This window comes from Phacochoerus africanus, chromosome 4 (assembly GCF_016906955.1).
Source record: "Phacochoerus africanus isolate WHEZ1 chromosome 4, ROS_Pafr_v1, whole genome shotgun sequence".
NCBI lineage: Eukaryota > Metazoa > Chordata > Mammalia > Artiodactyla > Suidae > Phacochoerus > Phacochoerus africanus.
In genome coordinates this window covers 135,848,573-135,871,482 of record NC_062547.1, presented here as the reverse complement: position 1 = coordinate 135,871,482, position 22,910 = coordinate 135,848,573, and the positions used below count along the sequence as shown (strand labels likewise).

The 22,910-nt window shown below is 43.5% G+C and overlaps 1 protein-coding gene across 1 annotated transcript in view; it reads left to right on the top strand.

Moving 5' to 3' along the window:
• FSTL4 (follistatin like 4) overlaps positions 1-22,910 on the top strand; it is a 416,868-nt gene that overhangs the window by 21,008 nt on the left and 372,950 nt on the right. Inside the window, exon 3 of the mRNA XM_047778622.1 lies at positions 20,284-20,317. Within this exon, the coding sequence (XP_047634578.1) occupies positions 20,284-20,317 (34 nt within the window). The remainder of the gene's footprint in view (positions 1-20,283; positions 20,318-22,910) is intronic.

The window sequence follows — 22,910 nt, the reverse complement described above, 5'->3', positions numbered from 1 at the left end:
AGACTGGTGGGCGTGGACACCGAGGCCAGGCGGCCGAGTGATGCATCAGGGACCTTGGTGGCCACAAGCAGAATCACCTTCCCGTGTGTTTGTGTACAAAGAAGGGTTATCTTGAGGCCCCAGAGACACTCTGCAGCCCAGCAGGCTGCCTGGGCGGGCACAGGGCAGAGCGTGGTCAGGCAGCCCGTCCCCTGTGTCGCCTGTGTCCCAGCTGCATCATCTCTTGCCTCTGCCTCACCTGTTCTCTCTGAAGGCCAGCCTTTCCGCAGACCAGCAAATCCTGTCTCACAGCTTTTGCTCTGTAACATGAGTCCTGTGGTGCTGGCCCTGGCACCACACCAACCCCCAGCTCCAGGGCCCAGGACCACCCCCTCGAGGTCTCACTTCTGTGAACCGGGATGGCTCCACTTGGACAAGCATCTGCCGGGGTCCCATCATCTGTGGCCAGGGGACAGCTCCCTGGAGGTGAAGTTACATTCGGGGGTTCTGAGCAGAGGCTGTGGGTGTGGGCCTAGGAGGCTGTAGTGAAAGCGTGAGAGAGCGGTCATCATGGGTGAATGGGGCTGGTGAGGCCAGGAACCAACCTCCCTCCTCTCCAAGCGCAGAGTGATGGGTGCTGTTTTCAGAAGCGTGGGCCCTTTATGAAGCTGAGTTTTCCCATCTTCACGGCTGCGGCGGGCGGGGGAGGGGCGGGGGGGGCGGTCGGAGGATATGGTTTTAGATCTCTCTCCAGCTCTGTGTGCCCAGCCCCCTCTCCCTGTCTCACCGTCACCACACTGCCTGGCCTGTCTGCCCCTGGGCAGCTCGGAGGCCTGCCTGCCCCTCCCTGGGTTATGCCGACAGCCAGGCTCTGAAGGATGCCTGACTTCCATGGACTGACTCAGGTCATGCCAGCCCCTGTCCTGACCACCACCCTCAGTCCTCCTGCTGCCTGTGTTCACACCCAGCCCCCTAAAGGGGACTCAAGGGGCACAGGCTTTGGGGATGGGAGGTGGACATGTGACCCCAGAGCTCACATTTCTTGCAGGGCAGGACACTCCTTTGTTCAGCTTTGACGTTTAGCTGGAGTTGTTCTTGGGAAGAGAGAAGGATGGCACAGGGTGGGAGGAGGGTGAGGGGATGGGGCTTCGTGGGTTTACCAGATGTCTCTTCTTAGAGGGTCCACCACCCTGTGGAGTCCAGGGAACAGCATCACCATTGAGCTGCCTTGGGATAATTGGCCAGTCATCACGGAAGAGCAGACATAGTAGGTGTCTCCCCGTCCCCCTTCTGGGGCTGAGCTTTGCTCCCAGCCAGGTGCAGAATCTTGTTTCGTTAGGAACGTGGTTTTGCTATCATGCCTATTTCTGTATAACCAAGAATTACAGAGTGTTGGGGAACCGAAGATACCTCCAAGATAGGGGATGTCAGAGCAGGGTGGCGTCAGGAGCTCAGAGCTGGGAGGAAGTTCCTAGTAGGAATTCTAATTCCTGGTATAGCATCCTTTGAAATCCACAGCTGTTAAAGTGGATAACATTGATAAACAGCTATCATTTTGTCAAAGCTTTTCATGGAATAAGAGCACAACTTCATCAACTTCTCAAAAAGATCCTGACGTCCCATTAACTTGCTTATTTTATACACGTGGAAACCAAGATGATGGGTGAGTTGTCTGAGGTCTCCCATGTGTTGAGTGGTGGAGCTGGGCTTCGCACTGGCTTCTGACTGTCCTGCTGTGCTTCTCACAAGCTCCAGCTGTGCTTTTGACCTCCCTCCCTTACATATGCTTAAGGCTAAGGAAAGGACATTTGATGATGATGAGCTTTGAAGGCCAGAGCCAGCATTATCACATCAGAGAAGGTATCCCCACCTCCAAGAGGGCAGCAGAGCTTGAGGTGGCCTCCTGGGGCCAGACTGTGGGCAACCTCTTGACCTCGTCCCTGTGGTGGATGTGGCAGAGCATGCTTTGTCCATATTTGTACCCAACACACGCACCTTTCTCTTAACTTCTGCCACCATGGGAAAGGGTCTCTGGGGCACCATTGGACCCAGGAGAACTAACATCGCTCAGTCAGTTTTCTTCTGTTTTTCAAGGAGGCCTGGTGGGACTTTACAGCTACTGTCCTGTGGGGCCCAGAGCATCTGCCCTCAGGTGGGGCAGAGCCTGGCCAGGCCCCCCCGCTATGCCTGTGCGCATGGAGAGTTGGGTGTCTGGGCTCCCGGTGGAGACCTAAGCCTGATGGCGCGTGATGCTCTCTGTTTCCGCTTCTGAGAATTGGCCTTGGAAAGTGTCTAAGGGTTGATGAGCAGAGTCTCCCTTTCAGAAGCTGGACTCCAGGACCATGACTTTAGGGAAGAGGCAGGATTTCCCAGCATCGGCGACCGAGACGATGGAGGTGGTTACTGGCAGATACCGGTTTCTGGAGGTTCAGGAATCCTAGTGGGGATATGGTGTTTGCCGACTCTTCTACCAGCCAGTGGAAGAGAGCAAGGGGGTCGGTGCTAGGTTACAAGCTCCCTCTGCTCCTGCTGTTGGGGGGCTGTCAGGGAGAGCAGTCCTCTCTTTGCCAGCAGTGGGAGCGCTAGGGCAGCGCCAGGTACGTGGGGTGCTGAGGTTGGCCAGCTGTATGAGCAGATGGTGGCACCTGGATGCTGACCTCATCCAGGTAGGGGAGGAGGGCAGGGCGGCTCTGGGGCGGGGTGGGGGGGGGGTGAGACACCGAGGGGAAGGAATCCCAGCATTTAATTGTGCTGGGTCCGGTTATTCAATGGGCAGCCCCAGGGGGTCAGAGACAGTCAGAGAAGACAGCCTGGGTGGGTGTAAGAAGAGGGGCGAGGGGACAGCCTTGGCCGGGTGTTGGTGGTTCATGATTGACATTGGCCAGCTGATGGACCTGTCCGTCCATCCTGTGTCTGCCCATCATTGCCCACAGGGCAGCAGAACTGCTGGCCCCTCCCTGCTCTAGACGTCCCGAAACACAGATGAGCACCTCTTCAGTTCTGGACACTTTGCTCGGGGCTGGAGGCAGAGTGATGTCTGACAGTCCGCCCGACGCTGTGAGTGGCACCTTGTCAGTTTCAGCAGCCACCTAGCACCCTGCCTCTGTCAGGCTCCTGGCGGTCTTACAGGCACTACCCTGAATCCCACCTGAAGCTGGGGAAACTGAGCTGAACATCAGCCCCTTGGAGCTGCAGACTCAGGGTGCTGGGGCCCAGGTGAGCACTTTGACGGCCCCTCAAAGCCAGCTCCTTGACATCAGGACAGTCACCTCATTCTCCCCATCCCTGGGGAGGTGCCCAGCTCTGGCTGCCCACCTGCACCCAGTGGCTGCTGAGATCTGCAGAGATGTGGATGCCGGGGTGATATTGATCCCCAGGGAAACAGAGCCCAGGCCTGCCCAGCCATCCCCCCGCTTGCCTAAGTCTTACTGGGAAAGAGAAACGGGTGCCACCGTGTACAGTGTCTGCCTGGGAGAGCCGTGCCGACCGCTGCAGAAGCCGCGGTGGTCCAGCAGAGACTGGCCAGTGCCTCCACCCAGCAGAGGGAGGGCCCCATTCTGGAAGTGCCACATTCTGGGGGAGGGAGTTTGTAAGCTACTTGGTTAGCCCAGTGGTTCCCAGTCACGCTCACACAAAGGAACCTGCTTTGTAAAAATACAGCCGTGTGTGTCCCAGCCCTGGAGGTGATTTAAGTGGTCTGGGGTGTGGCCTGAGCTCTGGGTTGTTGAAGCAATCCCTGTTCAGAAACCACTGGATGAGCCTTTGGAAGAAGTGCAGACGAAACGCCCATTTCTCTCATCATTGTCCTCAGCAAATGCTCTTCAGTGGGGGAGATGGACCAGGCTGTTGGAGAGAAAGCTCCCAAGTGCGGGGTCCCTCTGGGAGGCCTGGGTGGCTAAGACGGGCCTGGCTCCTGGCCCGGCTCCTGACCTGGCAGGTGGAGGGCGGGCATCTCTGCAGCCGAGAAGGGATGTCCGTGACCTTCACACACACACCTTCTTTTCCCACCACCACCTTCCAGGCAGCACCTTGGAAGTCATCTCACAGCAGAGCAGACTCAAGCTGGTGCAACCTCTCCACTTGGCTGCAGCAGGAGAAGGACAGGGAAAAACTGTCGTTTGGGCCTGGGCCTCTCCGAAGGGCCAGCCACTAAGTGATGGCTGACCAATCAGTCCAACTCTGCTGACCAATGACTGCCTTTCTGTCTCTTTGACTCTGTTATAAAAGAAAATTGGAAAAGAGCCTTATTGTGCCTTAAAGGCTTTTTAATTATATATAACTCATTTAATTTAAACTACTTTAGGTTCCATTTTTAATACAAGTTAATAGTGGTACAGTGAAAGTGCTTTCGAATCAAAGTGTGTTTGTGGATTTATCTCCCTGTGCAGAAGCAGATACCCGTGGGAGCCTGGGCCAATTACTTACTCAGACAAGAATCAAAAGTCACCACGTCCTGAGTGGGAGGCATGGTGGGGAGGCTCTTGGGAGTGAAGAGGCGTCGGAGGCTCCTCGGGGGCAGGGTGCCTTGAAGATCGAAGGGGGGTGGGTGTGGAGAGGGCTCCACAGACAGAAGAGCCCTTGTGATGCTCACTGCCATTTCTGGGTCATAACTGCTTCCCTTGCTGGTTGTGACGGTGGTGCCACAACTATGGATGAAGAGATGATGATGGAGACAGGGGTGGGGGGATGGCTCCAAGGGATGACTGAATGGTCCTGATCAGGGGACAGTCGCACTCTACACAGCAGGGGGGACACGTCTGTACTCAAATAACAGCCCCTGGAGGGAGGCTGTCTGACCACCTCATCTGAAGTAGAAAACCCTTTCCCCTCTCATTCGGTCTCTCTTCCCTGCTTGCTTTTGACCATGGCCCTTCTTACGATGACATGTTCTATACCTTTCACTTACTTGCTTGTCTGTCTGCATGAGATCATAAGCTTCATGCAGACAGGGGCTATGGTCATCTCGTCATTGCTGTATCCCCAGGATGGTAAATATTTATCGAATGAGCAGCTACATGGGCAAATGAAGGTATGAGTAAATGAACTGGGGAGGAGACTTGGCAGGAGCCTGGCTGGGAGCCCTGGGTGAGGGGCTGGGTGTCCTGGGGAGAATCACGGTGATGAGAAGAGCAGGAAAAGGCCTGACAAACTGCTTCTTCCAGGGAGAGCCTGCAGAGGCTGGAAGTAATGAATGAGGATGTGAAGGAGGACGCCCAGGAGGACAGAGGGACCACTGGGCAAGCAGCAGGACCAGAGGGGACATGTTTCTGGGCAAGATGAGACACTCCGGTTGTGACACTTGGACTAAGGGCTCTTTACTATTTATTTTGGGGAATGTGACTGTGCCTGTCCTTAGACAGCAGCCTCTTTGGGTGTTTCTAGGCTTATTCCTATCAGGACTGCCTGGTCCAGCCCTGGCCTGTTCTGCCTTTCCTGGTTGCCCATCTTCTTACCTATTCCAACCTCTTCTCTTCCTCACTTGTGCCCATAAAGAGATATGTCTGTGCTGGAGACTTAGGTTCAAATGAGGGGGGGCATTAGCCAATGACTAATATCGCTTTGGTCTGCCACGCAAGTTTCAGCTACCCTTTCAAACTCAGCTTCCCAGACTGTAAGGCTGTGAACGATGCAGAGAATGATGGACAAGCCTTTTAGAAAATAGGCAACGGACAACTTCCTGGTTACTCTGCTAATGTGATGGAAGGGGCCAAATGGCAAATGAATGAGTGTAAAAAAAAATACAGCTTGATTGTGTGTCACACATTTATTATTCAATAAATATTCTGTGGCTGGGGGGAGGTGAGCGTAGAACCTCACCATGGCCCTGGAACTTTTTGTACCTTGAAGTTAGATCATGTGTCTGTGACCCAGCCCTACTCCATGTGTAAAACCAAGAGTCAAAAATAGACTCAGACATGAGAACTGCACTGCAGGGCAGCTGTTCTTCATTTGTCTTTTAATTTTTCAGACACAGGTTATTCTAAACCTCATCGTGGGCTTGCAGCTGGCAGAAGGAAAAAAGTAACAGATTTGAATATCACATTAAACAGGTTGATGCTAAGTTCCATTACCTGTTGGATGGTACCTGAAGGGGATCATGAAAAATTAAAATGTAAACTACTGTCCCTTTTCCTCCCAGAGGCCCTCTGCCCTCCTGCAAATACTCACAAGATGGTCTTAATTGTCGTGTTGCGTGTGGACGGTTGGAACAGAACCAGCACAGGACAGGACAATGGGTGGATGCGAAGCTTCTCAGAATGAGGAAGGCATCCCAGGATGTCCCTGATTCTGTGGAAACTTAGCCAAAAGGGGAAAATAGAGAAAGTCAGGCTTACGAGAGTTAGTGTGTTCCAGCAGCCTAGAGGGGAAGCTCACTCACTCTGTGATCTCCTCAAAAGATCATGACATAAAATGATTTCATCCTTGCATCCTGTTCATCTGAGCTGGGGCAAGAGAGGAATGAGATGGGGCAGTGGGGAGACAGATGCTTCTCCAATGATGACGGTCTTAGGTGTTGGGTTGCTCAGCTCTGCGGGTGATGGGCTGGGCTTCGTGGAGCCTTCCTGGTGTCTCTGGAGGTGAGGACCTTAACGAAGTGGTCCCTGGCTGCTGAGTTAGAGCCCCAGGCTGCTACTCTTGCTTGCCCCGTGCTTAGCATAGTCCTGCATGGTGATGGCTTGTTCTCAAGCTGAAATGTGGATTCTTCCCAAATCAAAACCTTAGTTTGTAATTGGTTGGGTTGTCAGAGGAAAGAAACTGGAAGGTGCCCCGTCTTTCCCTCTTGGTCTTTTCATCTGGCTGTGTGCAGGTGGTTATGTTTTAACAAGGTGAAGTGATCAATTAGTCACTCACGTTTATTCCATCCAATGTAATTTAATGTTTTCTCGTACTGTCACTTGGGTAGATTCGCCATGGAAGACAACCTTAAATTCAGAGCCAACTCTTCTTTTTAATTATAAAGTAATAACCTTTACAATATAGCTTTAAATAATACCGAGAATTTTAAAAATTCCCAATTCCTCATGTGATACTCTGTTCATTCTTTATTTTTAAAAACAAGAAAATTAACACCCAAGTCATCTTCGTTTCTAAAGGCCTGGCGAATATCCTCATCTGTTCTTTTTTCTCTGATGTCTTGTAGTCACCATTCTATCTTTCTCTTTAGAGGATCACACATTTGTCCTCGACAGCGCCCCCTCTATTCCGCACCAGGAAGCACTGAGCAGAACTGCCTGTGGGATTCTGCCTGTTTCTGAGTTGTCACCTGAGTCACCCTGGCTGGGTTGGCTGGTCCCCCCCCCCTTCCCAGATGGGTAACCTGGAGTGGGAGGAATCTGGGTGGCTCACTCAGGGCTGCAGCTGGTAGAGCACTTTGCCAATAAAATCAGGCCATTCAGACCTCCTGGAGGCTGTGAGGGTCTTGTTTCAGTATCCCTCATGAACGTAATGAAATTGATGTCCCCACACATGTGCCACAGGGAGGCTTTCGGTGGGTTTATATCAACGGCTTTATGTGATTATAGTTGATTTATAATGCTATGCTAATTTCTGCTGTACAGCAAAGTGACTTAGTTATATACATATGTGCTTTTTTTCCAGTGACTTTTTTTTTAAAAAGTACCTTAATCATAAAGAGATTCCTGTGATATTTTTTCAAAATTATCCATACATAATCTCTTCCATTTGTCTTGATAAGCCTCTGTTAAACACTTGTGTCCTGTGTAAACACCAATTTGCTTACACGGATCCATTTATTGCTGGGCAGGAAATAGAAGGGGCGCAGCACTTGCTCACTGTATGGTCCACGTTTCAACCCCGAGAAGGTCACTTGTATCGCCTGTGTGGTCATGCCTCCCCACCCCCACCCCTTCCATTTTTGGTGTCCTGATAGAGGCCAGGGAGGCCTCAGTGGATGAGCCAGCCTGCGGGCTGAGAAGCAGAGGGTCCACGCCTGTACCTAACTACCTAAGCATCTTGAGATATGGGGCTGCCTGCTGTGCCTCTCCCGCCTTTAAGGCAAAAAGGCGATCTGCTGGCAAGGACACCCACCTCTCTACCCACATGGCTCCCAGCACATGGGCTCTTCTCTGTGAGATGCGAGATGAGCTCTGTCTCCTCCACGAGACGGGCTTCCTCAGGGCCAACAGCCCCTCGTTGGTAATTTCCTTAGGCGCTTGCAGTGGACTCCACATGACAGAAGCTGATGTTCAGACTGCTCCTACGCCCCCTGGAATTCCTGTTATTAGCTGGATTATTCACCTTGGCTCTCAGTCTAGCTCTTGAGTTTAGGGTTAATCCCCTAACCCTCTCTTCATCTGGCTTTGATGGCCCTGACATGACGTGCTGGGAAATCTAGCAGTGCAGTGGTTTTTCTTCTGCCAGTACCAAACCATCGAAAAGAGATATAGTGTACACATGCTCAGGGTGTGCTCAGTTACTGGGAGCCAGGGATGGAATACATGCTATGTACGCCTTCACTCTGTTTAGCCGTATTCTGTCTGTCCAAGCAAAGGCTTTCATTGCAAGATGGTGACTTGCCCGCAAAAACCAAAGTCTTTAAGAGTCAAGTTTTTACAATTCAGATGAATAAATGAAAAACTGGGGAGAAAGGTTGTTAAAGAAGCATTAGTTTTAAGAGCATCTCAGATGGGAAAACCTTAGACTTGAGATGTCAGAATTTCAGTAGTGAGGAGTGCTGTTGGCAAAGCTTCTAAGCCAACTGTACCAAATGATTTAGCAATTAGGCTTCTCTTGGAAGCTTCTTCAGGCAGTGGGAGGCTGAGGAACTGTGAGGCAGGGGGCTTCCTCAGCTCCTCTAATGCCGAACTGAAGTGCTGCCAGTCTTCGGATCAATACCAGGACATTGGCAGGGGCTGAGGGCTCCGCAGAGGCCCACCTCAGCCGGCTGTGCCCCAGCTGTACCAGACTCACCTCTGCCTTGTCTCCAAAGACCCGGCCATGTCAAGCTCTCTTCAGCTTGTCGTTTTCATGGTCTTCTCTTCTGAGGAGTGGGTGCTTGATCCCCACTTTGCTAATCCACAGAACCAGCTATTTTTCCAGAAGCCACTGAATCCCATGACGTTTCTAGTGACAGACTGAGACCTTCTAATCAAGGAGATCAATGGACGAGGAGGGGTGAATTTGATCTGTGGCTGAGCTCCAACACCCTTTTCCTGAAGCTCATGTTCAGCCTAGGATCCTGACCATGGCCTGCGATGGACCAAAAGGATCTAGGCACGGAATATGAGCATCTTCATTTGTGCTCTTTTAGCACCTCTCAAACTCCTTTTTTGGTAGCTGAGAATCCATAATAGATATTTGGATTATGAAAAATATTACTCAGCACTCACATTATATTGATTCAAAAATAAAGATTATGCAGTTCTGCTGCACGATAAAATACAGCTTTATGGAATGGTAATTTTTTACTTAAGTTCTTCTACATTATAGCGGAAGATAATGGATTCAGGAAGGGCACAATGAGGAATAAAGCTGTTGTATTGTATTGGTTAAATGACATTTTAAATGATTTGGCTGTCAACTTCGTGGAAAGGTTATGAACAGTAAATGAAAAATCTAAAATTAATTCCCTACTTCAAGAAAGTGTGATTTATACCATAATAAAATTAGATTTTTAGTTAAGGAAATTTAGTCATTAAGTAATGCCCATGTGCTAACTCTCATTTATAACCATCTGGTTTGAAGCTTCTGCAGAAAATAATTTCTTCCTTAGGCAAAGCATCCGGGACCTTGGTGTCATTTCTGTCAGTGAATTCTGTTCTGCACAGGTCTGCTACAGCTTTTGGGGGTGTGCTTTTTCAAATACTGAGAGGACATTCTTATTTGGCCACAATCATTGACAGAAACTTTGAACTCGTTTCCTTCCCCGTGTGATTTTACCATCTTTCTCCCTTGTGGTAGTTACCTTCATTAGTGGCAGGAAAGAGGGTGATGGCCACCATTTAGGGACCTCTCTATGCCAACCACCATGCTAAGCATGGTACAGGTTAATTATTATTTCATGAAATCATCCCAACAACTCTATGAAGAAGACACCATGTCTGCCCTTATTTCACAAATGAGCAAGCTAAGGCGCCAAAGGTGATGGGGCCATAGCTGTCGTGAAAGCCAGCATCCAGCCCAGATCCATCTGACTTCAGAGCCCTACCTTTTAGTCCCTGACATGTGTCTCATAAATATTCCCCAAGTATTTGCTTTGAGGCAGCAGGGAGTCCTGGTAGGCTTTCTGAGACTTGAGTCTAGCCTTGGCTTAGCCACTTAACTACTCTGTGATTATTCAGCCAGCTACAGCTTTTCCCTCTGTAGAAACTCCTTCACCTATAAATTAGAGAGTGTGATTTGTTCCTTCTAGTCAGCAAGTTTCTGCTGTATACTCTTGGGTGTTTGTCCTATTATATTTTAAAATAGTTGATGGAAGCACATCAAATATATTGGAAAGTGCACACATCTTAAGTGCAGATCTCCATTCACTTTTACAAAGTGAACACACTCGGGTAACTACCACTAAGATCCTAATTTAGAACATTCACCACACCCCAGAAACCACTTTGTATCCCCCTGTCATTATCCTCCCAAAGGCGACCACTCATCACCAGAGATTGCTTTGCTTGTTTCTGAAATGTATAAAAATAACAACCTATACATTGTACTGTTTTGTATCTGTCTTTGTGTGTGTGTGTGTGTGCGCAACAGTATGTCTGCAGGGTTCATTCAAGTTAATGGATCTTATTGAGTCAGTTTGTTTGCATTGCTCTGAGATTTCCATTGTATGGCTATGCCAAACTGGATCCATTCTACCACTGGGGGTCACTTTGGTTGTTCCCTGTTCTTGGCTGTGATCAGCATTCTTGTACATGTTTTGACACTCAAGAGAATGTACTTAAGTTGGACTTTTATCTGGAAGAGGAATTGTAGCGTCGGTAAGGCAGAAATAGCACTACTTATTTAAATAAATTTAATATAAGGAATTGGTTAACAAACATTAAAGCGTTAAAAAAGGACCACTTTATTAACTAATGTTAACTAAGAGCAATAATTGGAGGAAGCAGCACTTGTCTCTGAGGGAGGAACCCCGGAAGCCTGAGGCTCAGGATAATCCTGCTGGTGCTGGTTCCTCCAAGACTGTGAAAACTGTAGATATTGTATTTTATTAAATTATAAATAATTATAAATTATATATCACATACAAAGTATGTATATTATATATAATATATATTATAAAATGTGTATTATTATATATTATATTATTAAAATTATAGTTATTTTATAGCTCTGTATCCTCGTAAGCATTTTGTGTTTATTACTGGTTTTGCTTTGTTTTATTATTTTTTTTTCTAAGGTGTGTAGCTGTATCCCATTGTGGTTTTAAGTCATGAAGTTCCTATTCAAGCCTTTTGCTCATTTTTCAGTTAGGTTATTCGTATTTGTCTTACTTGTCTGCAAAAGTATCTTCTATATTCTGAATGAATGCTTTGTCAGGTATATAGATATATTGCAAATATATTCCCTTAATGGCTCAACTTCTCACTGTCTTAATCATATCTTTTAAGGAGCAAAGTCTCCATTTTTAAAGGAGTCCTGTATATAATTCTTTGCCTTTATGGTGCTGCCTCTCATATCCCAGATAATGTGAGAAAAAAAGGATGTATACATGTATGTATAACTGGGTCACCTTGCTGTACAGTAGAAAATTGACAGAACACTGTAAAACAGCTATAATGGAAAAAATAAAAATCATTATAAAAAAGATTTAGGAGTTCCCGTCGTGGCGCAGTGGTTAACGAATCCGACTAGGAACCATGAGGTTGTGGGTTCCGTCCCTGCCCTTGCTCAGTGGGTTAAGGATCCGGCGTTGCCGTGAGCTGTGGTGTAGGTTGCAGACGCGGCTTGGATCCAGCGTTGCTGTGGCTCTGGCGTAGGCCGGCAGCTACAGCTCCAATTCGACCCCTAGCCTGGGAATCTCCATATGCCACAGGAGCGGCCCAATAAATAGCAAAAAGACAAAAAAATAAATAAATAAATAGAAAATCCCAGTCATATTTGAAACAAGGAAGAACTTGTTTTAAAAAAAAGATTTAAAAAAAAAGTTGAGCCTCAACCTGGAAAAAAAAAAAAAAGAATATCGTTGATTTGCTCTATGTGTCAGAGTTTTAAAAGTACTTAATCATGATAGTAATCATTTATGCATTTAACAAAGTTATTAAAATGAATGCATGTAAAAAAAAGAAATTTTTACTCACTTAAAGGTCATGAAGATGTTCTTTCTCTGTGTCTTCTAGAAAGAAACATTGTTGTTTTACCTTCAACGTATAGATCAAGAGTCCACCCAGAAATGGTTTTTCTATTTGTTGTAAGGTGGGAAGTCTTTTTCTGCATGTGGATATCCAGTAGATCTAGCTCGGTCTGTTGTCAAGCTGCTCTTTTCCATTGCATTACATGGACATCTTTGTCATAACCCCAGAAACTGGATACATGTGGTTTCCTGCTTGACTTCAGATTCTGTATACCTTTCTTCTAACCACCATCCCCCCTTTTTTCTTGATCAGCTTTCTTAGGGATCGAATTTATTAATCTTTTCAGAGAACTAAATTTTGGGCTAATTTTTTCATGGTACAATTATTTTCCTCTATTTGATTGATTTCTGCTCCTGTTGTACCTCTTTCCTTCTACTTTTTTGTGGTCCTAAATTGGCTTTTTCTAGCTATTAAAGATAGAAGCTTAGGTCACCTTATTTTTTTTCTAACATAGGTTCTTAAGGCTATCATGTTCCTTTAAACACTTTAGCCACATACCACAATTTTTAAATGCTGTTCATTCATCCGTCATTCAGATTTCCTTTGTGTGTGTGTGTGTGTGTGTGTGTGCGTGTTTATATCCTTTGAGAATTTTCTCTTTGGAAATTATACAATATACTTCCAAATCCATGAGTAAATATTTGAAGATTTTTCTCCGTATCTTCTGTTAACTTATTTCTAATTTAATTTCACCTTAGTCAGAAAACAATGTGTGTGTTGTCTCTGTGTTTTCATAATTTGAAACTTGTTGAAACTTCCCAGGTGCTCAGAATATGGTTACTATTTATAAACATTGGACACTTGAGGGTACATCAACTAGATAAAGTTTGTTATTCATGAGGGTCAAATATACTATATTGCTACTGGTTTTTTCCTCTACTTATTGCTATGGTTTAGTGGCAGAAGTTTCTTAAATTCTCTGATTATTGTGAATTTGTTACTGTGGATTTCTTCTTTTAATTTTTATTTTATTTTATTTATTTTGATTTTATTTTTTATTTTTTTGTCTTTTGTCCTTTTCTAGGGCCATACCCATGGCATATGGAGGTTCCCAGGCTAGGGTCTAATCAGAGCTGTAGCTGCTGGCCACATCCACAGCCACAGCAATGCCAGATCCTTAACCCACTGAGCGAGGCCAGGGATGGAACCTGCATCCTTAGTTCCTAGTCAGATTCATTTCCACTGCGCCACAATGAGAACTCCTAATTTTGATTTTATATATGTTTAGACTGTGTAATTAGGTGTGTACAAGCTTAGCATTGCTATTTATTCTGTTAAATTGTCCTTTTATTATTATGAAGCATCCCTCTTTGTCACTGCTAATGATTCCTGCTTTAGGGTCAACTTTCTCTTGGTTGGAGTTCATTGGTTTACCTTTTTTTTTTTTTTTTTTTAACATTTGGCCTCTGTTTTGCTGATAGGCAATGTATAGTTAGATATTGCTTTAACTATTGTGTCATCCTTTGTATTTTAGTTGGATTATTTGGTCCACTTTTACTGTAAATGGGCTAAATCTAACACAATAGTCTCTCTTCTTTATCCGCCCCCCCACTCTTTTTATCTTTTTTGGATTCATATTTTGTGATCCCATTTCTTTGACCTCATAGCCCTACTTTCACCATTTTTTTTTGTTTGGATCATAAATGATTATAGCATTTAAATTCCATTTGACCTTCTGAACTTTTGTGATCATGTCGTCATGCGTTTTAGTTCTACAGATAGTATTCCCTTCGAGGGCATTATTATTGTTGTGTTAAGCCGCCAAAATTAGACTATTCATTTTTAACCCTTTCTGGTTTTCTTTAATCTTTCTTGCATAACTATGCATTCATCTGAAAATTTTTCCTTTTGTCCAGAGTATTCCCTATATTGTTCTTAGTATTAATCTGCTCGTAATATATTCTCTCAGCTTTTGTCTGTCTAAATAAATCTTTATTTTACCCTAAGAATATCCATGTTTTCACTGGATATAAAATAATGAGTTTTTTTTTTTTCAGAATTTCAAAGATGTCATTCCATTGTCTCCTGGTTCCATTATTTTCTCCTGAAAAGTTGGCTATCAAATGTTATTGTCACTCTATTATAGAGTAATATGTCCTCTCCATCTCCCCCACCTGCCCTTTGGCTGTTTTAAATGTTCTTTTTTTGTCTTTGAATATTCAACTGAATTTCCATGAAGATTTAGGGATAGTTTTCTTTGTGTTTCTCTTGCCGAGGGTTTGTAGATATTCCCAACCTCTGGCTTGATACCTTTCATCAATTTTTGGAAATTTTTTGACCAGTGTTTCTTCAAATATTGATTCTGCCCAACTTCCTCTCTCCTTTTATATTGTAACCTCAATTACATGCTTGTAGGAACTCTTTTACCATGTCCGTCATCTCTCATACTCCTGTGTCCTGTCTTAATTTTTTCCTTTCAGATTTTTAGTCTGGTTATTTTCTACTGACTTAGTCTCTATCTTATTAATCTCCTCTTTAGGTGTATTTAATCTTCTGTTAAATTCATCTCTTGAATATTTGTATTTCAGTTCTAGAATTTCCATTTTCTTCTTCTTCTTCTTCTTTTTGCTTTTGGGCTCTCACCTGTGACAAATGGAAGTTCCCAGGCTAGGAGTTGAATCAGAGCTGCAGCTGCCAACCTATGCCACAGCCAGAGCAATGCAGGATCCAAGCTGCATCTGTGACCTACACCACAGCTCATGGCAATGCTGGATCCTTAACCCACTGAGCATGCCAAGGGTCAACCTGCATCCTCATGGATCCTAGTTGTGTTCATTTCTGCTGAGCCACTATGGGAACTCCCCAATTTTTATTTTAATTTTGATTTTATGGTGAAATTCAGCATCTTTTATTTCTCCAAACCTATTGGTCATAATTATTCTAGAGCTTGTGACTGGTGATTCTAAAATCTGGCTAACCTATGGATCAGTTTCTGCTTTGTATTTTATTTACTGCATTTTAATCATTTGCTTTTGTTTCCCTCTGTGCCAAGTAATTTTGGATTGGATGCTGGAAATTATATGTTGTAAAAATATTCAATAAGCAGAAACCTCAGTTAAATAGAGGTGGGAGACCAGAAAGAGAAGCTTTTACTCCTTGCGATGATTATAGAATCCAAAAGGAAGAAGAAAGACTCCTTTTATTTCCTGGTAACAGCTCAGCTCAGCTCAGCCAATGAAAAGCCATGAACTCTATGTTTACTATGGCCCTTCCCAACTTATATTTCCCCTCTATAAAAGAGTTTTCCTTCCCTTGCCATGTGGGGACTTGCACATGACTCTTCCTGGTTGTCATGGTTTCAGATCCTGAGCTTCAGTTCTCTGCTGATCCTAAATAAACCTTTTTTTTTTTTTTCTGGCTAGAGAAATAACTGGCTGTCTGTTTTGGGTCAAAAATATGAAAAATTGTAAAGTCTCTGGATGACTTTATTGTCCTTCAGAGAGGATTTAATTTTTTTTGTTAGCCATAGAATCCTGGCAGATCATCTTGATCTACTCAGGAATAGAAATTCTTTGAGAATAAATGATCTTAACTGAAAGTCAGCTGCATTTTCCAGGACTACTCTGTCTTCAAAAGCTTAATTTTTGTCTTCCTAGGACTTTAATACTGTCAAAAATCTGTGCTTATTTTTTTTAGCCTGTTTGAGGCTGATTCTTTGCTTATTTCTCAACCTCTTGTTCTTTATATGTTCAGTTCAAGCATAAGAATTTAACTCAGGAGAAAGCCGTGTGCAGAATATAGGGCTCACTTCTTTCTGATTCATTTTTCTAGGATTGGAGACCCTCAAGTTCTAGCTGCTTTTGTAGATCCAACTCAGTAACTCCCAACTCAGTGAGACTACTTTCTCTTTGGCTTCTATGCAAAACCACAAAAGCCCCAAAGGGAAAATCTGGCATTAGATATTTGGCTCACCTCAGTAGCCTTTTCTTATCTCCAAATACTGGCTAAGTTTTGTCGGTTTTGTTGCTTTCATGTGTCTTCAAAAACTTTTTTTTTGTTGTTTTGGTTATTTATCCAGCTTTTAAAGTTATTCTTAACACGAGGATCAGTCTAATACAAGCTATTTTTTTTTCATAGCCTGAAGCAGAAGTCTATTTCACCTAATTTTCACACTATCTTTATGAATTAAGTAGAGATAGAATGTTGTAATGTGCATAAGCTTTGGAATTAGACTTTAGAATTTAAATCCTAGCTGCTACTGACCAAAATGTGGAAACTTGGACAACTTTTAACCTCTCTGACCCTATAATTCCTCCTCTTTTAATAAATATCTGAGAAATGAAGTTGCAGAAACTTTAAAGATCAGGTAATCACACTCTTTTTTAAACTATTTCAGTGCATAATAAAAAGAAAACTTCCAAATCCATTATATGCAATTGGTATAATTTTAATTCCTAAAAGTGAGGAAAAAATGACACCTAAAAATTATAGACTAATCTCACTTATGAATATTAATGCAAAAATGTATTTAAAATCATAGCAAATAGAATCAAGCAGCATATTTTTAAAAATTCATCATGATGAAGAAAAACTTATTCCAGAAATACAGAGATAGTTGAATACTAAGAAATCTACTAGATAAGTCATCAAATTAATGGAGCTAAAGAGAAAAACATCATGCGATCATAAATGCAGAAAAAAGTATTTGATAAAATTCAACACACATTTGTTTTATTTTCATTCAACAAATATGTATTGAGCATCTGCCCTATTATAAATAACACTGAGGATGCAAGACTGAAAAAGATACTGGCCCCATCCCAACTCATATTCCAGTGGAGGGAAACAGCCAATAAATAAACAAGTAAGAAGCCAAGCTAGAACATATATTTATTTTAAAAACTCAACAAAATATGTGTAGATTCCCCTAATATAATAAACATACTTTTGGCCAAAAGCCAGTTTTTACTTAATTGGGGAATGCTAAGGGTTTCTTCTTAAAATCAGAATCAAGACCAAAATATCCCCCCAAAATATCCCCTATGTTCACAACACTTAGTGTTAGGTTGAGGAATTAGCTTAAAGAATAAAACTAGAGACAAACTGGAAGAAAGAAAGAAAATCACTGCCTCTTGCAGATTATATGTACAAATGACCCCCAAATCATCATTGGGAAAACTATTATAAACAATGAGAAATTTAGTCAAGTGGTTGATAATAAAATCAATATATAAAAATCACTTGCTATCAAATATACAAAGAACAGTTGTAAGATGTGATGAAAGATAACTTCCATTATGATAACCAAAGGTACGTAACAAAGAAACTTTCTGTTGTACAGTAGAAAATTGACAGAATACTGCAAACTGCTAAAATGGAAAAAAATAAAAATCATATGAAAAAAAAATTTCCAAAGTATATACAGGCAGAGTACCCTGGTGGCTCCTCAGGTTGAGTATCTGGCATTGTCGCTGCTGTGGCGTGGTTCGATCCCTGGCCGGGGAACTTCCACGTGCCATAGGTTTGGCCAAAAAAATAATAATGAATAAAAAAATAAAACTTTCTTTTACACACACACACACACACACACACACACACACACACATATATTCAGGAAAATTATACTCTTTTTTTTTTGTCTTTTGCCTCTTCTGAGGCTGCACCCATGGCAAGCGGAGGTTCTCAGGCTAGGGGTCTAACCGGAGCTGTTGGCACTGGCCTACACTGGAGCCACAGCAACGCCAGATCTGAGGTGCATCTGTGACCTACACCACAGCTCACAGCAACGCAGGATCCCTGACCCACTGAGCAAGGCCAGGGATCGAACCCACAACCTCATGGTTCCTAGTCGGATTCATTTCCACTGTGCCATGATAGCAACTCCTGGAAAATTATACTCTTGAAAGAAATAAAAGTAGCTGGGAACAAAAATTATTTAAAATACCTTGTGCTCAAGTTCCCCTGTGGCACAGTGGGTTAAGGATCTGGCATTGTCACTGCAGTGGCTCAAGTCACTGCTATGGTGTGGGTTTAATCTGTGGCCTGGGAACTTCAACATCCTGTGGGTGAGGCAAAGAAAAAAAATTACCATGTTTTTAGACAAGGAGATACAACATTATATAGAAGTCACCTTCCCAAAGTTAATTTATACATTTTATGCAATTACAATAAAACCTCCATTAAGTTTTTTTTTTTTTCCTAGAACTATAATAGTTGATTCCCTTTTCCACTAATATTAGTTATTCCAGGGATGGAGATGCCTGCCCTTAGAGCAGAGAACGGAGGAGCATTGTGGAAAGAACTGGGTTTACTTTGTGTAAGATGTGCTTCATGGCTTTTGTATCTCTCGTTACAGTTACTGGTCTCCAAGCTCCCTCTTGAATGTGGAGCTGCTGAGTGACTCTTCTGAAAGCAGCACTCCAGAAGCTTGTTTGATTAATTGTGTTGTGCTGATGTGCTGCTCGTCTATACCAGTGTATCTTCATTGGTCTCCACTTGGGCTTTTGACTCATTACAGGACGTGGCAGTTGTGTAATTAGAACTTGACCATCTTTTCAATGCCTCCCCAGGTTCCCCTCTGATATTGCCTCCCCTCCTGGCCCCATAAGAATGCTAAACAAGAAAGCTAAGATATGGGAGTTCCTGTTGTGGCTCAGTGGGTTAAGAACCTGATGCTTTCTCTCTGAGGATGCAGGTTCGATCCCCGGCCTCGCTCAGTGGCTGAAGGATCTGGCCATTGCCACGAGCTTCAGAGTAGGTTGCAGATGCAGCTCAGATCCAGTGTTGCCATGGCTATGGTGTAGGCCAGCAGCTGAAGCTCCAATTTGGGGGGGAAAAAAAAAGAACACTAAGATGGGAAAGACAGTGTCATGTGTTTAAAAAATGCTGGTGCCGAATGATCTTCTAAGTGTTTGTGTTTGATCTTTTCTTCTTCAGTTGCTAGAATGTATTTTCAGCTTATTTTCAATATTAGGCTTTTTATCCTAAACGGATCATTTATAATGGATTATAGATACTAGATACTTTTTTACTAGTTATGAAACCAAAATACATTTCAGCCTTCCCCCCCACGCCCCCGCTCCCCACTCCCAAAGGTTTCTCACTGGGCTTTTTCCTGCTTCCTGACCATACCCTGTACTTTTCTGCTGCCCTGCCTTTTCTCAAGCCACTCTCTCTGCCCGGCACACCCTCCCTCCCTCATTGTTGTCTGAAAGCCTTCCATTCTTCAGTGCTATTTTCAAAGGTTCTTAAAAAAAAAAAACCACCAAAAAACAAACCCCCCTTTTCTCATGTTTTCAGTTGAATGTGAATATACTGGTATTTATCAAGGCAAAATCACCCCTTTTTTTCTCAGTGATTTGTATTTGTTCTGTTCCCTTCTGTTCAATTGTGAACATCTTTAATGCAAGGACTCTGTTTTGCCTGTGTAATTTTTGAAACACTTCACTTATTATTGCAGGAACATGAGATTGAATGAAAAAAAAGCCAAGGGCCTAGTTTAGTCCAGTGGCATGGGTGGGCTACCCAAATTGCCCACACTGTCCCACTCTTTGGAGACTATTAATGGGCATAACCAGTCCCCTGATCATGCCAGTGACTCACACAGAAGCAAGACTGATCTTTCCCATGACACCACAAATCAGAGCCTGATGCTGCTCAGATAATTCTGGCCCTGTCAACGTGTTGTCCCCAGGCCCTATAAGGACCTGCAGTTGAGGAGGGTGGGAATTCAACCTGGAACAAAATCTTTCCTAGGAATTGGTACCAGTCCAGTTTCTACATAAGGAAGACTGTGAGAGTTGACTCTGCTCATTAAAAACTGCATGATTAACAGTATTTTCTGCTTAAGCCACCAAAGCCATAAGTAGTTTACGTTCACAGATAGGTGTGTATGTTGAGAGTGCAGTAGACGCAGCATTGCCGAATTTCTTATTCTTATGAGATTGTTCACCTTTCTGTGAATAAATGTCTAACAAGAGGTGCGATATTTGCAAGTATCCCTGTGTATGAATTATCCTTCAAAAAACACCCTATCTTTCTTTTCTTGCAGGAATCCAGAAGCTTTGAAGTCACAAGAAGAGCAGGTAAGGAAGATGTGTTCATACGCATTTTATTCTCATTGTTGACATGTTGGATGTAGTTTGTTGAAGTTAATATGAACTCTAGACTGGGGGCAGCCTGTTCCCTGAAATTTCATGTGGCCTTTTCTGGGTGCTAACTATTTGGCACTTGTCTCTAGGGACTGCAGGAACTAAAATTTTCTGGTTTTCTTACAAAACCTACGTCTTCTACCTTTACGTATCGGAGGTGGGTCTAGGGAACTGGTTTATTCATGATGATGTTTACAGTATCTCAACAGAATCCTCATTTGTGAGTGCAGTTTGAAGTAATTATTTAGTCCCACCCAGTGAAAGGAACATTAACAACAAAAAAATGGCTTATGGTTTGAGGTATCTAAATATCTGGTAAAAGGTGCCCCTGTGAAAAATATTTCTGATTAGATTTTTACAATTTAGGTTAAACTTAAATATATAGAAGCAATTGATTTCCCCTTTGAATACAAAGGTGTTCACCTTAACCACACCTCCTTCTCCGTGGTATTGTCTAAAAAAGAGGGCCATTCATAAAAAAGTGAGCAAATTCCATATTGATTCCCAAATCTAAAAATCTTACCTACTGGTTAGTTTTTATTTTATTCAGCATAGCAAAAGACACAGATGGCCATGTTGCTAAAGTGTGTTTCTAGAGCTTGGAGACCTAAGCCTTCCATACTATCTATACTGATGGATTAACAGGCCTGGCTTGTGCTGCTGTCCATGGTACTGGAATCTCAGTTACAAATGCTCTGGATAGTCTAGCTCGAAGGATGAACTTTCTGGCTTTCATTCATGTTTGCCATTGAGTCTTGTTTTGGACTCAGTATCCTCCGAACCGCATGCGTAGGGCAAGCTGCATTGTTTGGACATCAAAATTAGATGAGACTCGATGAAAGTGCGTGGGGCAGGGAAGGCATTTTTCTTATTGAAAGTTGTGTTTGCAATGAGTGTGATGACCATGTAAATTGGAGAAAAATAGCCACTAGGAGAGAAGCTGGCTTAACTTAACTTTAAAATCCTATTCTATTCATGTCACTACCCCTAGGTGTGACTGCTCAGAATTAATTTGCATTATAGAATCACATATAGATTCTTTTGGAATCTTCCTGTCCTTGTGTTAGAAATGTCTTTAAATGGTAAGACTAGGATATGAGATAACTATGCGCATTTTTGCTCAAAGGCATAAAAAGGCCTTATGTTACCAGATATTCCATTTCCCTAGATGACTGGGTGACTGAGAATGAGCAAATGCATGGTCGGGTTGTGTTCTGTTTATCCATAACCCCTTTCTCTCTTAAGGCAGCATCTTTCACAAATAGCTGACTGGAAGCATATGCCTTGGGGTGGTACTGGGAAATTTGTCTTGACATAACATAAAATGTTTTCTTTCTGTTGTGAACTGGTGTCTTTCTTCCTTGTTTCTGTCAAAGTTGAGTGTTCAAGAATTCCTGAAATAGACCAGTGCCTTAATGTCATTGCTTATAACCCATCAGGAAAGAAGGAAGATTGGGACCTTGCCTGTTGGTTCCAAGTATTTTTGAGCCTGAGATTAATTGGCTTTGGTAGTAGGGTTGTTAATCTTCTCCAGAACAATGTATGGTATAAAAATAGTAGAAGCACTGTGAATATTTCAATAAACTATTATTCCTACAAACACAAATGAGACTTTATTGTCTAGCAACAAGCACTTAAGATTGGTTTCTGGGGGAGTTCCCGTCATGGCACAGTGGTTAACAAATCCGATTAGGAACCATGAGGTTGTGGGTTCGATCCCTGGCCTTACTCAGTGGGTTAAGGATCCAGCGTTGCAGTAAGCTGTGGTGTAGGTCGCAGACACAGTTCAGATCCTGCGTTGCTGTGGCTCTGGCATAGGCCAGCGGCTACGGCTCTGATTAGACCCTTAGCCTGGGAACCTCCATATGCTGGGGGTGCGACCCTAGAAAAAGACAAAATAAAAGAAAAAAAAACCAGATTGGTTTCTTACCTTTGAGTTGATCTGAAACTGAAAGAGGAGCAGTAGATAACACTAGATTTTTCTGCTCTGTTTCCCAGGCCCAGGATATTCTAGAAAGATCTAGAGAGATAGCCTCTGGAACACAAAACCTAAGATACTTGCCTTTTTTGTTTTGTTTCATTTTAATACTACATCTGGTTTAGGATATCAGCTCCAACCAGGTTCATTGCTACAAATGGATGACTAATTGTACCTTCATACTATATGACTATTGCAAACTCTTGATCAAGCCTATAAAGTAAGGAGTGAGGGCGCTAATATTAGTGGTGGAAATGGAGTCTAGCCTAAATCCCAATTGGGTTGGAAAGCATTAGAGTGACATTACTGTCCTGTGCACCTCAGACCGGTTCTCTGCCTTATTTCCCCCTGTGCCCCTCCCAGCCGTGGACCCAGTGATGTCGTGGTTCCCAGATTATAGCCCATCATTCTTGCTTCTAGACTTAGACTGTTTCCGCAGCCTGCATGCTCTTTGTCCCTCTTGTCAGTGAAATGCACCTGCCCCTTACCCCTTGCAACTCTCTTTCTGAAGAGTTTTACTTACCATACTTTATCTGAGAATTAAGGGCT